The sequence below is a fragment of the Sorghum bicolor genome, chromosome 1 (assembly GCF_000003195.3).
Source record: "Sorghum bicolor cultivar BTx623 chromosome 1, Sorghum_bicolor_NCBIv3, whole genome shotgun sequence".
In the NCBI taxonomy this organism is placed as follows: domain Eukaryota; kingdom Viridiplantae; phylum Streptophyta; class Magnoliopsida; order Poales; family Poaceae; genus Sorghum; species Sorghum bicolor.
Window position 1 is genome coordinate 67994274 of NC_012870.2, and position 17657 is coordinate 68011930.

The window sequence follows — 17657 nt, forward strand, 5'->3', positions numbered from 1 at the left end:
CTCATTCTCCAATTTTGTGTTTTTTCTCTTGCCAGGCTCTTGCTCATTCTCCAACCTGGCCTTGTTTAGTTCCAAAAATTTTAGCAAAATGTACCCTGTAGCATTTTCGTTTGTATTTGACAAATATTGTCCAATCATGGCCTAACTGGACTCAAAAGATTCGTCTCGCAAATTACAGACAAACTGTGTAATTAGTTAATTTTTTTATCTATATTTAATGTTGCATGCATATGCCGTAAGATTCGATGTGACAAGAAATCTAAAAATTTTTGCAATTTTTTTGGGAACTAAACAAAGCCCTCCCTTCTCTCAAAATTTTTGATTGGGGTAACATGATCCCCACATCTCTAACTTGTCTGTAACAGCTTCGTGATGCAATGAAAGTTTAAATTTTCAAGAAAAAAAAAACGCCCGGCCACCAACTCGGCCAGCACCTCTCTTCTCTCAGCAGCGAATGCTTCACACGTTGCATTCATGGTCGCCACTATGCCCGCCCTTCATCACCGTCGGCAAGAAGAAAACGACATCCCCGTACATCTGTTTGCACTGACGAAACAATCAAGAGTCAAATCCAAGCCTAGATGAATCATTCTTGGCGCCAGGAAGCTTTGGCTTGATGATAGGGAGAATTTAGGTAGCGTGGAGTTCGATTGTGATGATTTCACGCTAATTTCGTCAAGTACTAGCCTATAGCATAAGTCTTTCTAAATTTATTCTCTAAATCATGAGTTATTTAACAAAAAATATTTTTTATATCTTTATATTCTCCAACAATTTCTCTATATCTCGTATGCAATCTAGAGAGCTATTCTTACTCTCTATCTTTGGCTAGTGAGAAATCCAAACCATAGGATGTCTATATTTAGATATCCAATTTAAAAGGTTGTTAGAGGCTATTTCTTTCAACAAAACATTTATTCTTGTAAATTAGACAAAATATAAAAAGTCTCTGGATGCTCTTACTATTGCTTATCCTCGAGCTTGATCCGGTTTCTCATTGCCGGATTCGACGAATATACGGTGGATGTTCACCATATGGGTAACAATTGCTTATCCTCGAGCCTGATCCGGTGTCTCATCGCCGGATTCGACGAATCCGCGGTGAATGTTCACCATCTGGCTCACTTCTCACATGTCCAGAAATTAAGCCGTATTTTTTTTCTATCAGCCAAAATGTTTTTCTTTCTTTTACAATAAATTAGCAAACAGTATTTTTTAGTCATGACTTTTCGACAATTGACAGGCACGAAAAGCTTGTTCGCTGCCGCAGCCACGGCGAACATGCCCGAATAACCGGATCTCAGCTGAAGTCTTCAAACTGAGTTTGCGAGCTTAACGTTCAAATTTATTAGGTTTTCAAAACTGACACCTGCAGTTTCCCGCGAATTCCAGAAAAGTATTGATTACAATAAAGTGACTTTCATACCCTTCTAGATGAGCTTTCTACGAATTGAGTCAAAAGACAATTAGACAAGTTTCAGACAATTTTCAAAAGGAGGAAAAGAAAACACATGAGCCATGGAACATAATTTTTTGGAAATTTTGCCATGAAATAAAGCGACTACTTGCCCTTGCACAACTGCAGGGCACAGCATGTCTGCTGCCTAGTCCTGAAGACGCTGGGGGGTTTTATTAACAAACGGGTTTCTGTCAGTAACACGTTGCAAAAAAGGTGAAAGCTATTTCATATTTTCATAGCCTGCACTAGCTCTTATGTGAAATCGACTACAGCTTTATCGCGGACAAATGAGTCAGTTACATATATCAGCCGTCTGACTGCTTGTGTATCGAAAAATAGCACTCAAACTGCGCCGAAGCCCTTCTGTATCCAACACAGTTAGATCATTCCCTCATGAAGATTGACAGCCCAGACAAACCTAGCCTATCATAAAGCATCCAGGACTTTCTGCATCTGGACATAAAATTAGCGAACCGGTGAAGAGAAGAAAATAACCAGTGAATACACAAGAAATCCAGCCAGAAGGATCCCTCCATAGACAAAAGCCTGGGATGACTGCTTTGGATGACTATATTCAATGCTACAGCATTTCATCCTGTCTCTCTCGTTAGCTAGAACACGTTCCACATACCTGTCAAGAGAAGAAAAAAAAAAGGGTAAAAATGATTCGTATGAAACAGAGTGAAACCAGTGAATTTCAAAAGGACAGCACAAAAGAGTAGCCAGGTGCAAATGAGCAAATCTAGCATCTCTGTGTAAACATACTGTTGTGTAAATATAGTGCTTTGCAGGATGTCGGTACTGTTTTGATATGCATCCGCCAGACGGTGGTCATACAGTAAGGAAGACAAGTCCACGAGTTGCCCTTCAAGTTTCTACAAGGGCATCATAGATTAAGGAAAATCAGAACATATATATGCATCTTTCATCATGAAAGTACACTTATGCAATATATGAGATTACTTACATCCAGGTACTCTTCTAACTTCTCAACAAGATCATGGGGGAAAGGCTCCGGCAGAGTGGTCACCTTCTTATAGAATTTCTCTACCCATAACTCAGTGGTTGACTTGTTTTTATTACCTTTCACAAGTTCTCCTAATGGCGTCTTAAGATGCTCTGATGCAAAAGATTGGACAAACTGCACCAGACCAGAGATAGTAGTTATACTTTCTGTGCATTGAGGAAATAGGTGAATAAATGTACGCTGAATTGCATGTAGGACCTCTGATGTGTCTCTTATTTTGCGAAGAGCAGCATCGACTTGAGCATAAATTGTAGTTCTCTACACACATTAAAACATGGGTTACATAGTGGTAGTGGATATGAAAGCACAGAAAAAAAAACAATTTATGCCAGTAAAATATCAACAAACTTAAAAATTATGCGGCAGCAGTTATGATTTATGCAGTAAGCATAATACCAAGATTTCTTAGATTTGGATAATTGGATGCATTGCATAGCCAAGTTATGTTGATCCAAAAATTTGAAACTGGCAAAACTCGGACAAAAGCAATTGGGACATAGTTTGGCCTCTCTCTTTTTTTTTTTGGTCAGTTTGCATACCTATGCACTGTGCAAACCATAGGAAGCATGAACAGCTTTTCTACTTTAAGCCTCGCTTCGACATAGGAAGCATTGGCCTCCCTTGCTCCCTGCCTACTCATTGTACATTTCATAGCAATGAAAAATTATTGCTGACAACATTACCAGTGCTACATCCTGGAGAATTTGGCTGATCTGGGAGGAGTTTGAGAATGGTCCAAACGGATGACAGCCTGCAGCCCACAGCCAGTTCACTACATGTCTTTCATGAATACGTGATGCCCTTTCATATGGCGCACTCAGACCGCCAACTGCTGACGCCAGACCAGCCAAGATGTGGCGCTGTGCGAGAGACGGAAGAGCAAACTGCCTAGTCGTTTCTGACACATAGCTGTGACAGCAAATGGATGATATAAAGAATTAAATACAGAAGCAACTTGAGCAATGCAGTACATACAAGAATTCATGGAATATCTTTGCCTGACAGAAACACAAAAATACCTTAGAGGAATCTTTTCATTGTTATGCTCAAGCACAATAACAACATCTTTACTTGCCCAAACAAGACTTTCCTCTTCCATGAGAAGTTCAGCATCAACATCGGCCAGTGATAATACAAAACTGAAGGGTTATTAAGGAAAAGGGTCAAATTTTAGATCATTGTCAGAATTAAATTCTGAGGCATGATAGATTGATTTTGTAACCATGATCTGCTAGAAATGGAGAGATAGAGGGAGGAAGAGGTGCCTGCTCATGCAAGTGAAGCTTACACTGGGATCACTCTGGTCCCATAAGTTCTGTACAGACTTCCATGTTTCTTCTTTCCAGTTCCTCTCCTTTCTTTCTTATTTTTGGGCATGTAAGATTCCCACAAGGGCTTGTGCTTAATAGAATCTTTTACATCATCTTCTCCATCGGTCCAATGCTGTAGCCAATGCCAAAAAATCACAATAAAAAATCCATAACAGCAGTCATATAAATAAAAGTAGAAAAATATTTTGTATAGAGCCTCATGAAACAGATGCGCTTGCAGGATATATCAGACAGAACATATTATGCACCTGCTTTAGGAAGAATCTACTTGAGAGAGAAGGATTTGCAACTTCTAATAAACCAGCAGACAGCACATCAGCAGACCGCTCCATTTCCTGTACATGTCGAGAGCACATCATTGCAGTGCTGCATTAAAAAATTTAAGACAAGAAATTTAGACCGATCTTTATAATTCTCCTATACTCTGCACCATCTTGAAACTGAGTTTTACTTCAAGAAACTCAGTAACACATCCAGTTGATGATGGCCTTTTACATTTGGCGAGAACATGTCTGTTATTTGCACTTGATTCAATCCTTTCCCATTACAAAAGTATATAATCAGGCGATGAAGATTATGAATCATACAATTGTGCTTGTTTATCCTTAAGGCATGATTAAACAGCTATATAACAGATGGCAGGTCAGGTGAATCCAAGCCTACTTCTCTGTGTGCCAAATTCTCATTTTTCTTTCCTGAACACACAGGAGAGCTGCATAACATTGTATTAATAGAAGAAGACATTCTCATTTAGACATTAATATATGCAAAATGTGAAAATTGAACAATGTAAAAAAAAATAAAGACTGCCAGAAGTGTCCATTTCGTTTAAGCATACAGAAAACATACAAAACCTGCAGGTATGTGCACTAGCAACAATTGCAAATTTCTTCTGCAGTTCAAACATGATCACTTGGATAAAGCCAAAATCCAACAGACCTCTTTAAGTATTGCTCCATCCAAGTAAGTTTTGGTACGGACATGAAATCGGCCATCACTCTTTGTTTCATGAAGAGAATGGCTACGTGTTGCTTTGGAAACTGCAACAGCTAACTTTTCGTGCTGGTGCAGCGCATGCGAACCAGAAATTATTATTACCTCCTGACCAGGGTGGACCATCTTTTTAACCTGAAAAATGTGAACTAAGAAAACTTGGAGGATGCATAATGGCATGTAATAATCCAGGTCACAAATTGAAAGAAAATAGATTATATATACTATATGGATCCTAATCAACAAACCATATGTGGTTCTTTGCTGTACAAAACCAACAAAACATAATTTGTCCATGATATGTCGTGTAGACATAGGTTAAGCCACCTAATTGTACTGATATTGTTTTTCAGCTAAGGGGCCGTTTGGCAGCGCTCCTTGGAGCAGATTCTCCATGAGAATCACTCCTCAATCAAACAGCAAAATCCCGCACGGATTCTGGTGGGGAGCAGAAAATAATCACTTCTCCATTTACACTGGAAGCGGTGAGAGGTAAATAAATTAAATAAATAAATAAACTGCTCCATTCTCACCTGCTCCCCATCTTGCTCCCCCAACAGAATCAACTAGAATCACTCCAACAGAATCAACGAGCTGGATCCAAGGATCAGGGAGTGAAGCTCTACCAAACAGGCCCTAATATACACTACTAATTTGACAGACTAGCTCATAATCTGGTTATTTTTAACAAGATAGCAACTCGAGCACAGATTGTTACTATACACTCTCCTAAAGGATGGATAATGCATATGGCTATTAGATAAACAGAGGAAAACAATTTAACAATTTTGTTGCATTTGCCACAAAACATTGTTCCTTGTAACTGGTAAGTCAACTAACCTCCCTTTCTATAGCTTGAACATCTATGCTATAGTTATGGCCTTCTTGAAGAATGTTGTACCTATTGTGGTTCTGTAGCACAATAATAGGTACAAGCAACCTCACTGCCATGTCAACAGTTTCAAATCTGGAATACAAAAAAAGGGTAACATTAGAATAACTAAAAAAAATAGAAGAATTCATGACCTCTAAATCATAGGTTGAGATAGAATGCTAGATATCATGTATCGCATGGCCAACATAATCTAGAAATGCCTTGAGTTAGCATAAGTTGGAATTCATCTATAACTTGTTCATTTTTTTGCCCTTATTTGCAAAGTTAGCTATCATTTGTCGTCCTTTTTTTTTGGCGAAGTTAGCGGCATTGATGGAATAAACGATAAATATAAAATGCCAATCTGTAATTCATTAGGTTAGGTGATAAGTTGTTAGACATTTAGTACAATCATACAAGACAGAGTGACCTAGTTAGCCTGCACGTTAACAGACAAAGATATGCATGAGGAACTAAAGACGATTGTCCATACACATGTTACAAAGGTAGCATAATATGAAAATTCTTTAGTACTTGGGACCATCACATGTTTCCAATAAAAACACTGAAAAGTGAACAATACAAATAACCAACTGCTTGCTGTGAATACTTCATCCGATCAAGATAAAATATTCTGACAGTTTCAGTCATTCATCAAATAACGAAGAAACTTTGAATGAAGCAAGGTATTTCTACCTTTTGAAAATACCTTATATCAGGAGCTATCACATGCTCAATGGTAGTTGAAATTAAACCTCCGAGCTGCCCAATGAAAATATCTTGCGTTGAACTAGCACTTGGGGCAGCAAGTCCTCTTGGGAAGATTATTTGCGATAGCCGTGGCATTGACCTATAGCTGACACTGCCTTCTTCAGTTTCTATTTTCCCATATGTACAAGGGCCTGCTGAAAGATCTATTACAACAAATCTGCAGACGGCAATCCAGTGGGAGTTCAGAGCACAAATAACTTAAAGCTGCTTGAGCAATTGAAGTGCATCATAAAAGAAAACAACTCCAAAGTGCAATGAATAATGGTCTGGTACGGCAGTCTACATAAGCATTCCTTATGGACAAGGTCATACACGTGAAATTATTTATGTTCTAAGTTTCTCGGTTTACCTATCCGTTATAATCATTGGCATATGGTAACGACCAAATAACACAAAAGAAATCTGAATTTCAGCTAGTTTTACAGGCAATTAAATATGCAAAATACATGCCTTTATAAAGTAATCATGGAAAACAATCATCTAAATATTATCTCTGCTACATAGCTGAGTACACTCATGGGAATGACTACAAGGTGGGGTGTGGATATAGCTGCCAACTGATCACACAATTGGCAAGACTAAACATATCACCTTGACACCTTCCCTTTAAAGGTCAGAAGTTCCCATGATGACATAAAGGGGGTGTACCCGATGCTTATTTTGAGAGAGGATTCCCTGTGTGCCACCCAAAAAAAAGTTGCCCCCCCCCATCTCTGCAATAAAAAAAGTGTGTTTCCCTCTGGTACCACAATTCAAGTTTTTTCTATCTCCAGACCACTACCGTTTGTTTTTGCTGACTTGGACTTAATTGGATGGCAAAACACAAATTCACCGCTGTGTGCTGTAGGTTGCTAATTGCTATTAGATTCCATTTCCTCAGACGCCAGTCAGGAGCCCTCAGGTCATGGGAGCTGAGCCCATGTGTCCGCGCCACCAGCCCCCTCAATGCCACCGTGCTGCCATCAGGCACCGCCCTGACCGCGGCTGCCCTGGGTGGCACGAGTGCCCCGTCGGCTTCCCTCTTCTCCATCCACGCCGCAATGCGGTCGCCCACTACTGCGATGGCTGAAGCCGCCATGCCCATCTGCGCCGTCGCCCCCAGCTCCACAGAGCGCATCTCCCTGCCGATCCTGGTCAGCACCTCCTTGCCCCTGCCGCCTGCTCTTCTGGACGCAGCCAAGAGGAAGCATTCCCGGTTGGGTAAATGGGAGGCCCCGATGCGGACAAGGCTGGGCCACGTGGTTGAGCTTCTTTTTTTTTAGAGAGAAAATACAGCAGGGAAGGGCCCCACTGTTTGCTTTATTAGGACTTGTTTAGTTCTCACACAATTTTTTCACCGCATCCCATCGAATGTTTGGACACATGCATGGAGCATTAAATATAGATTAAAAAAATAATTAATTGCACAGTTTGCATGTATTTTGCGAGACAAATCTTTTGAGCCTAGTTAGTCCATGATTATACACTAATTGCTATAATTACACATGTGCTACAGTACCCCCAAAAACTTTTCAGGGGTGCGAACTAAACAGGCCCTTAATCAAAAATTAAAAGGACAACACTGTACAAAAGCAGATGCACAAAGAAGGAAGCCCGAGGTGGGTTAAAGAGCTAATCTAGGGAATAGGAAAGAAAGACAGCACACTTATCATTGCTGAGTCTATGAGCCTGTAGTGTAGATTCTTCATAGAAGGAGCTTTTCCAAGATCCAAAGGACGGGCGACCTCTATCAAAAACATAATTATTTATTTGCTTCCAGATTTGCCAAGTAGGTGGAGCTTCTCACACCCCCGTCCCTAGAGATGGCTGCTTCTGCATATGATGGCGTCCCCACAAGGCCACAAAGCTCGCTCCAATAACCTGTGGTCTACAGGAACGACAGCAGTGAGGTAGCACTAGCATCTGTTTGATATCTGATCGTCAGTGCTACATCGAGCACTACTGGCTCTAGTGTTTGGTTGGGTTTGGATGTCATTAGATTAGCTGCAGACTGCGGTTTCTTCTGAGAACTTGTTTGTTCTTTTGGTACAAAGGAGTTGTTCTCAGTAAATTATAGTGGTCTTGGGGAACCAGGGTGAAGTATCAAAGGTAATTAAGCTTGTTCTTCTAATGCTATTGCAAGGAGCTTTTGTGGAATTTGTGGTGAGCTCTGGTAATGTAAGAGTACTAATTTCTATTAGTCTTGTTGATTTTGAGTAGTTTCTTTCAATCCTGCTGCTACATATTACATAGAAAAGCAGCAGCAGTGCTTCATCAATGAGTGGCGTAGAAGGAAAACGAAATCTAGCAGGAACCTACAGCACACAGAGGCAAATTGGTCTTTTCCTGTTACAGCTAACGCCCAAGTCACCAAAAACAGATGGAAATGGTAGTTGAGGTAAAAGAAACTTAAATTGTGGTACCAAAGGAAAACACACTTTTTTGTGGCAGAGATGGGAGAGCAATTTTTTAATGGCACACAAGGAATTCTCTCTTATGACACAAGGTGGGATGTAGGGCATTGTTAGTTAGCCTTACCCTTGCTTATTTTGCAAGGAGGTTGATTAGAACCTGTTAGAGTATATGAGTATTAGGCCCATGAGGCCCATGTATCCCTAACTATATGGCCACCCTGGTTAGGGTTAGCCCAATAATGAAATCAGACATTCTAACATGGTATCAACTTAGGGTTTCTTCCTCCCCTGCAAGCCCTGCTCCACTCCAGTTGACACACAGGGCAAGATCTCAGAGGCTGAGGGTATACCAGTGACAGATCCCACTGCATATCGGAGTCTTGCCGGGGCACTTCAGTACCTCACCTTCACCCGGCCGGATATCACCTACGCAGTTCAGCAGATCTGCCTCCATATGCATGATCCCAGGGAGCCACACCTCACCGCTCTCAAGCGGATCCTACGGTACCTCCGCGGCACAGTCGACTTCAGTCTTCTCCTTCACCGACGGTCGTCTTCCACCGAGCTCGTTGTCTACACCGACGCCGACTGGGCCGGGTGCCCGGACACCCGCCGCTCCACCTCCGGCTACGCCGTCTTCTTAGGCGGCAACCTGGTGTCTTGGTCGTCCAAGCGCCAGCCGGTCGTCTCCCGTTCCAGTGCCGAGGCGGAGTACCGTGCTGTCGCCAACGGCGTGGCTGAGGCTTCCTGGCTCCGGCAGCTCCTCGCCGAGCTCCACAGCCCTCTCTCCCGGAGCGCACTAGTCTACTGCGACAACGTCAGTGCGGTGTACCTCTCCACCAACCCGGTCCAGCACCAGAGGACCAAGCATGTGGAGATCGATCTACACTTCGTCCGGGACCGGGTCGCTGTCGGCAATGTTCGGGTCCTCCACGTCCCGATCACCTCCCAGTTCGCCGACATCTTCACCAAGGGTCTCCCGTCCTCGACCTTCACCGAGTTCCGTACCAGCCTCAACATCACCAGTGGCTAGTTGCGTCTGTGGGGGGGCTCGTGTGTTGTACCTCTTTTCTTTCGTGTCCAGTCTGCGAACTCCGCTGCGACGGTAGTTCAGACTGCGGGGGGATGTTAGAGTATATGAGTATTAGGCCCATGAGGCCCATGTATCCCTAACTATATGGCCACCCTGGTTAGGGTTAGCCCAATAATGAAATCAGACATTCTAACAGAACCACGACCTCCAGGACAAAGTGGAGAGACTCAGCACTGTGCCAGGTTTGCCCTCCAACTTCCCATGATAATATAAAGAAAATAGAATTGCTACAATATCTATGCTTATCAGAGAGAAAAGAGAAGGATTCACACTATGCTTGGCGGAATCTGATTATAAAGATGCAAACCACCCTTACGTCTACTAGAGATTAAGTAGCAAATACACCCTGTTCTTTTCCATTTGATGTTTCAGGAATGAAGAGCCGTCTTGTCACCTTCTAGCAGTGGGGAGACGAAGTGAACGACCGATTGATTGTTGATTTGGTTCCAGGAGAGTGAATTTGCCCCAGGAACAATTTGTCCTTCTGCGTGGCTAATTTTAGGAGAGATAAAGGAAAAGGAGAAGAAGAAAAAGGTAAAATAGCAGAGGAAACAAAAAAGCACACATTTTGGCTGGCATTTTTGCGAAACCCACGATTAGCATGACAAATCTGCGAAGCCCACTGTGTTGGCTGGCAGATATGCAATTTTCTCTTTCAAGAAGATACATACCTACACCTTCCTGGCATAACCCCCACCTCATTTAGTGTGTGCAACATTTTACAAGACTCAAGTCTCCTAGTTCATTGGTCACAATGGCTGGTTAAGGAGACAAACTAATTATATGACGTAACAATAACAATTGATACAAATTAAATCTTGTGCGTTATTCTTGAAGCTGCGTAAGTATAGAAAAAAGAGCCTGAGTACAAATTAATGGTGTTAAGACTTAAGAGCTATAGCGCTAATACAGCCATTTTATTTTTGTAAGATATGCGATTTTACCGGTAAACGTGCGATTGCGTGATGGTTCACATCTACACATCATGAAATTGAAAAGGGACACGTGTCCAACAAAAGAAAAAGGTAAAATTTCATGATTGTTATGAAGTGAAGCAGTCAAAACTTCAAAATGATAATGCTTGTTTGTTTTCCCGAGATTACTCTCTGAATCACTCCCGCACTGACCATGTGGCCACAACAGGGTTAATTTACTTCACTTCTAGTGGTGAATGAAAATGTGGCTTTTTGATAGGGAAGCAGAGGAGCTTCACTGTAACTTGTAAGTTGTAACAAAATAGTAGCAGATTAGAACAATTATCACCTTCCAGAACTTAGCCAAACTTGAGTTGCCCCACCGCCATTGTAACGGTAACGGTAAATGTATTCTGCTTCTTGTTTTTTTAGTTCTTGTTCTGTTAGTCCACCAATTGTACCATACATTAAACTATCAAGATTAACTTCTTTGTTTCGAGGATCCATTCTAACCTGCCAAGGAAAATATGTACCATGTTAGTTACAAATCTCAAAAGAATAAGGAAGGTGAAGATTAAGAGCACTAGTTTTCTCCTTACTAAAGTAAGGATTGTGGAGCCTGGATCAACTTATAAGATTCAGCTCTGGATATTTCCCAGATGTTACAGAAAGTAAGGAAGCTGAAAGGGCTATCTAAATGTCCTTTAAGGAGAACAAATTAGTTTCAATGGAGGAAATTACTATAGACTTCAATCTGTAAAAGGTGAGAGTTTTGCCTCTGAGGATACATTTTCCCGCTGGTGAATTTTTTATTACAAATATCCAAGAACAGTTGTTATTATGTATATGTATATTTCAATAAGTTTCTCAACTTCTCATGTACTGTTTCCTATAAAGTATGGGACGATGAAACAAGATATTGCATCTTGACTCCTATATATCCATGAAGGAATGCACTTTCTATAATCTAAAATTTGCATGCAGGCATCAGAGGTCAGAGCACAAAGTACAAACAGGAAGCAGACAATACAATCAAGAGGGGGGTGGTACAGGGTTTCACCTTATCAAAATTAACAACAAATATTGCAACAGGAACAGGCCTATCCATCTCGTTTGCAGGATAACCAGCCTCCATGTCAAAAATGAATGAGTATAGCCTCTGAAATATTGACTCCACTGCAGTCGCTTCTACTTCAAATAGAGGCAATTCCCTGCCATATTCACTCTGTGAGGGACAAAATAGTTAGAGTGTATCGTGACAATTATGAACAACTGTTAATGATCACTGTATAGGATAATAATATATTCCTGCTTACATCTCTTGCAGTTCCTGCAGGTTGCATGGCCTCCTTCAGTGACTTCTCAAGAGAAATCAGCTCCGGTTGTCCAGCCTAAAAAATTGCACTGGGTGACAATAGGATAACACAGTTGTGAAAAGCAATTCATTATTATCTGAAATAAGGAATTACCGCTATGACATTGTACATAATATGATGCTCGATATCAATTGGCTCCCCTGTCTCGAAGCAAGAGGGCCTGTGAAGTGGGAAACCCACTTTTAGGAATTCTTCGAGCTTGTGGCCATCCAAAGAGTATCTATACCCTCCATCGCCATTGAAACCAATAAGAACAACATTAACCTCAAGAGGCACTTGAAATGGAACCTGAAGAACATTCCTGGTGAGTTAAATAAACATGGAAAACCTATAAAAAGAAAAGCAATAACATACATGTTTCAGATAAATAAGGAAGGATAACACTTGACGATTGTTGTTTAGATTACACTAAGTTTGATGCCCTTTGTTGTTATATAAAGCACTAGCTTTAACTGTAACAACTTCTTGATTACACCATAACACTTCGGGTGAGCACGTAATCCGCCATCCTCAATTCCAGCCAGGATTTGTACAGTCACATCATGTAATTATACTTGTACACGTGACAAAAATCTGAATAAATGGCCACGACACACTTCATAACAAAGCTCTCAATCTCACCGAGGAGAGATGAAATCCAAAGGGCAGATCCCACATAGGGAGCAGAGACATGAGGGACTATGCTCCGACTCAGCTCGAATCTAGTCGAACTGAGCTCCTATTCGCGGATCGCACTGGTACACGTGAGCCATGGATGCGCCGGCGGAGAGGTTTAGTGTGGAAGGCGAGGAGCGGAGAAGAGATGGGAGTACCTCTGCTCGGGTGTGGAGCATGCGGCGGATGTCGGCGCGGACGCTGCCCTCGACGTCATGGAAAGCGCCATGGTGCCAGTGCGGGTGCCCTGGGTCCCGGCGGAAAGCCTCCCTCCGGGCGGCCGACGACACGACCGCGGAGGCCGTGAGGACGAGGAAGAGGAGGAAGATGGGAGGCCCCATCGGAGGCTGCCCGGAGAAACCCTAGGCTAGGAATTCTGGAAGCTTCGCCGCCGCAGTATACTGGAGGCAGCAGTGCAGGGGCGCGGAAGGCGGAGGAGAGCGGGGCAGCAGGCGCGCGGCGGCACCACGGTCCACGGCGAGCACGTTGTCTCGCCCTGACGCCCTCCTCGGCGTGGCCGTTGCTTTGAGATTGGTGATGTTTGACTTACGTTGACTGTGGAGCTCAGCAACTCCAATTAACTCTCTGTATTTCTTCTAATTAATTAATATTAAATACAGAAAAATAGAGATTTGATGAAAAAAACTCTTAATAGCCTCTTTATTTAGATCTCTAGATATAGATATTGTTCTATTCTGAATTTCTTGCTAGCCAAATATATAAAGGAGCGCGTATGATATATAGAAAAACTATTCTAGGGTACAAAGGTATTGAGAGCAATTTTTACTCGAATGATTTTCTGAAATAATGATTTAGAGAGTATATTTTTGGAAAGGCTCTCGGAGATGCTCTATGCGAGTCAACTTTGATCTTTTCAGATTTTTCCCTTTTGATTTTATCTCTAGGATACTCGATTAGACAGCTTATGGTTGTTTGACAAGACTTTGGGTTCTAGTTACTCATCAAAAACCACAAAAACCTACCAAATAAATCTAAAACTAGTTGTTTTGATATAAAGAACAATTTCTTGCATCAAGAATCTTAATTAAATAGAAATAGAGAAGTTGGTTTACAAAACAAAATTCCAAGAGATAGTTGTTCTTCAGGAGAGACTTAAGCCTATTCGTTTGAGCTTATCTCCTGAATCTGTCAACCATTCAGTAATGTTTTTCTCTCATAACAAAATCAGCGAACAGGCTTTGATTTTCAAAAAATTGGATCACTAATTACCTACCTTCCAACATGTCTATTATTAGTGTTGATCTATTGTCATAACTATCTCGACTAACCTAAGATCCTAGACAAACATAAGGTTGAGTGGAGGGTGTGCAAATTGTTGTCCTTATGGTTTCCACATATCCTCTTTAATTTAATTATGGGTAATAGTTTTCTAAAACACGGTTACTCAATTGACCATTTTTAGTTAATTATTAGCAGTAGCTTTATAATATGTGACTGTATTTTAAAATATTAGGACTAGTACTTAAATTGGTCGTTGGAGACTCTTTGAGACACCAATTCACACAGCTAATTGATCGGTTCGACATCCTTTTGTGAGTCTATTGTTTATGACATATGTAGTGAAATAATATTGTTGCTGTACTATCGAATTTTGGGTTGGAGAAAATAGGGTACCCATTCCTTTACATGGATAATAACGCATTGGAACATGTTGATTTGGACAAGTTGCTGTTAAGGACATCGCCCTATCGCAGATCAAGTGATAGGAGCTTTGCTAGTGCATCTCTACAGATACGGTCAACGTCGAGCTTGTTGCTTGACGTGTTCAGGGCTTAAGGCATGAGCCCTTTTTGAATCTTATATATTTCAATCTAATGTTCAGTTGGAAAAGTGACGCACTGCAGTGACAAGATTCAAAGTTTGAATCCGTTTAGGGGTTGTCTGCTTTGCTGGAACTTTGTCAAGAATATATATTAGCAGCCGCACTTACGCTGTGCCGCCTGTCGTTGCTTTCTTAGTGTTCGTCTTGCCAAGATTTCCCACATATTTATCCTAACGAAGATTTCCAAAATTTACAAAAATATGTTCTACGTAAAATGCAAGAGTATACCTCAACACACCATTTTCCATTAAACCACTTGCGGAAGATGGGAGACAGGGAAGATACAATATATTCCCAGCACCTGATCGGTTTTAGCATCAGAAAAGAGAAAGCAACACGGTTTGGCAACTAACTACAACACGTGTTTGCAAGGTCCTGACTCGTGAGCACTGATTAGTAAACTTAGGTAGAAGTATGTCTCTTTCCATAATATGAGAAGACAGTATCTGTATATTGCCACACCGGCATCTTTATTTTTCAGACTACTGCACACGCTTTCAGTAGTTGTACATCGTACACGGACCACGGAAAATGTCATCAACAAGTTACAGCTTTGATGGTGTTTTAGAACTCCGGCCCTGGATGAATTTCTGCATATTCGTGAATTGCTCCTTTGTCATTCCATTGTAATAGTTGTGACCTCTTTCCTGAAAATTGGAACCGTAAAGATATAAGCTTATGCATTTTCTGAATATAGTCTCATCAATGAAATAGACACGATGTAGGAAACCTGTACTAACTTCTATTTATAATACCAACAGAATGCCATAGACCACACCTGGCTTTCAGGATCAACCAACAACTAGTAAAAACAAATATTCAGCTCAAAATTTTGCCCGGTATCACCAAAATAGAATTGAAGTGTCCCTTGTTAAGGTCCCTGAGGATATTAGATGAACACTTCTACGGAGCACCCATAGTTTTCCAATGACATATGCACATTTTGTAGTTAAACTACCACACAAAATCAGCTAAACTTGTCAATTTGATCAAAAAAACCATTAATGCAAGTAAAATGCACCACAAAATGTAGAAGCTCGAACCTTCTCAAGTGCCTGAGCATGTTCCAAATCCAGCTTAAACCCATCATTTATAACCGATTTGTATAATACAACTAAGTTGCGGTTGTTCCTCGCAATAGCCTCGGCAACCTCTATCGCCTTACTCAGCACCTCATTGTCATCCACGACGTGGTTAACAAGGCCCCACCTCTCTGCCATTTCAGCAGTAACAGGCATGCAAGTTAGTGACACTTCCCTTGCTCTATTCGGCCCAATGATGCGAGAAAGCTTCTGTGAAAGACTCCAGGAAGGAAATATCCCAAACCTACATCACAAGAACAGATATTGATTAGAGCACAGCAGTGAAGTAAACAGGTTAAAAGGCAATGGCATGAATAAATTGGAGTGGAAAGGTACTGAGCAATGATCTGGAGAACAAGCGCATTGTTCCATTGCTCTGGCCAAAGCTGAAAAGCGCAATACTACAGCTTCTGTGGAACTATGTTCAGGCAATCTTGTGTTCAACTACAAAATTACCAAACAAAAACACCGAAAGCTCTAGTTTTCCAACCAAGCTTCCGTATATCCCAAAGTTCCAAACATAGCTGAAAACTAATCGAGTAAACTAACAAAGAGTGCCTCTAATTGCTATCCTAGTCTCAAGAGCAGCTAAGTTATTACACTTTACTGATTCGAGCATATCATGATCTGTATGAAGTGGAGGACGATAGACGTACTTGGCGTGGGTGTCCAGGAACTTGGCGGAGCGTCCGGCGACGAGGACGTCACAGGCTAGGGCGATCTCGAACCCGGCGGTGACGGCGAACCCGGCGATGGCGCCAACGATGGGCTTCCGGCAGAGCTCCATCTGCGCGACGGGGTCGGTGGCGACGTCCTTCACGTCGCCCTTGAACACCTCCTCCGCCGCCGTCAGGTCCACCCCAGAGCAGAACGCGCGACCGCGGCCCGCGAGCACGACCGCGGCCACGGAGTCGTCGGCGCCCAGCCGCCGGAACGCAGCCGCCAGGGAGATCATCATGGGCTTGGTCAGCGCGTTGAGCGCCGCGGGCCGGTTGATGGTCACCACGGCTACCGGAGATCCCGGCCTCGCCGGCTCCACCACGATAAGGTCGCCGGAGTCCGGTGATGCGGCGCCCATTCGGTCTGATTGGGTTTGGGTTAGCGTCTCGGGTTGGTGTACCCGTCTTGTGGGTCTGTGCCGCTTTCTATGCTCCGGCTAGCGGTCCCTTTTGACTTGGCCTTGTTTACTTCATCTAAAAATTAAATTTTTTTTAAAAATTTCTTCGTCATATTAAATTTTACAGCAAATACATACAACATTAAATATATAAAAAATAAAAAATAATTATATAGTTTATCTAAAAATTACGAGATCAAATTTTTAAGTCTAGTTAGTCGTAAATAATATTTGTCAAATAAAAATAAAATGCTATAGTAGATCAAAGCAAAAAAAAAAAACTAAGGCCTTGCCTTCTTCTGGAATGGAGCCCAGGACACGGCATAAAAATATGAAGGACACGCCATAAAAATATGAAGGGACTGGTCAAAAGCAACTCCCACTTTTAGCATCCAAATCATGGCTCCTACTCTAGTTTCATATTTTTGTGAATTTTATTTATTATATATACTAACAACTGAAGAAAAAATTTATTAAAAGTTTAACCTATTCGCTTAAGCTCGCTGTACTTCGACAGTCACGACATCTTAAACTGTTAGGTGATACTTTTGATGTGTGAGTGATTGTAGCAATTACAAACGATCGGCCCGAAACAAGAACAACAATATAAGATATTTATTTATTTATTATTGTTTCTATAAAATTTAAACACTATATTTTATTTTATCATGACCAATGTATCCATAATTTAAGTTATTAATATTAGCAATATGAAAATATTCTATTGATT

General features: G+C 41.5%; 2 protein-coding genes across 2 annotated transcripts; both read right to left on the reverse strand.

Annotated features, from left to right (window-relative positions):
* On the reverse strand, window positions 1549-13389 carry LOC8083982. The gene is made up of 16 exons (XM_002467925.2): window positions 13044-13389; window positions 12325-12519; window positions 12172-12246; window positions 11916-12080; window positions 11205-11368; window positions 6394-6612; window positions 5651-5777; window positions 4757-4945; window positions 4066-4152; window positions 3775-3929; window positions 3506-3625; window positions 3170-3395; window positions 2685-2744; window positions 2427-2600; window positions 2225-2334; window positions 1549-2090 (listed from the first exon to the last, which is right to left on the reverse strand). The coding sequence occupies exons 1-16, from the start codon at window positions 13224-13226 to the stop codon at window positions 1925-1927; spliced, it is 2415 nt and encodes an 804-aa protein (XP_002467970.2). The 5' UTR covers window positions 13227-13389; the 3' UTR covers window positions 1549-1924.
* Window positions 14954-16955, reverse strand: LOC8081070 (probable enoyl-CoA hydratase 1, peroxisomal). The gene is made up of 3 exons (XM_002467926.2): window positions 16467-16955; window positions 15772-16054; window positions 14954-15375 (listed from the first exon to the last, which is right to left on the reverse strand). The coding sequence occupies exons 1-3, from the start codon at window positions 16886-16888 to the stop codon at window positions 15274-15276; spliced, it is 807 nt and encodes a 268-aa protein (XP_002467971.1). The 5' UTR covers window positions 16889-16955; the 3' UTR covers window positions 14954-15273.

Bases quoted from the DNA above. Each gene is read 5' to 3' on its own strand.
- LOC8083982 (XM_002467925.2), bottom strand. From the start codon at position 13,226: ATGGGGCCTCCCATCTTCCTCCTCTTCCTCGTCCTCACGGCCTCCGCG. The intron at 12,520-13,043 runs GTACTCCCATCT...AATGTTCTTCAG, and splicing joins TGCTCCACACCCGAGCAGAG to GTTCCATTTCAAGTGCCTCT. The intron at 3,930-4,065 runs GTGCATAATATG...CATTGGCTACAG, and splicing joins GTAGATTCTTCCTAAAGCAG to CATTGGACCGATGGAGAAGA.
- LOC8081070 (XM_002467926.2), bottom strand. From the start codon at position 16,888: ATGGGCGCCGCATCACCGGACTCCGGCGACCTTATCGTGGTGGAGCCG. The intron at 16,055-16,466 runs GTACGTCTATCG...CTTGTGATGTAG, and splicing joins TTCCTGGACACCCACGCCAA to GTTTGGGATATTTCCTTCCT. The intron at 15,376-15,771 runs GTTCGAGCTTCT...TCCAATTTTCAG, and splicing joins ATGCTCAGGCACTTGAGAAG to GAAAGAGGTCACAACTATTA.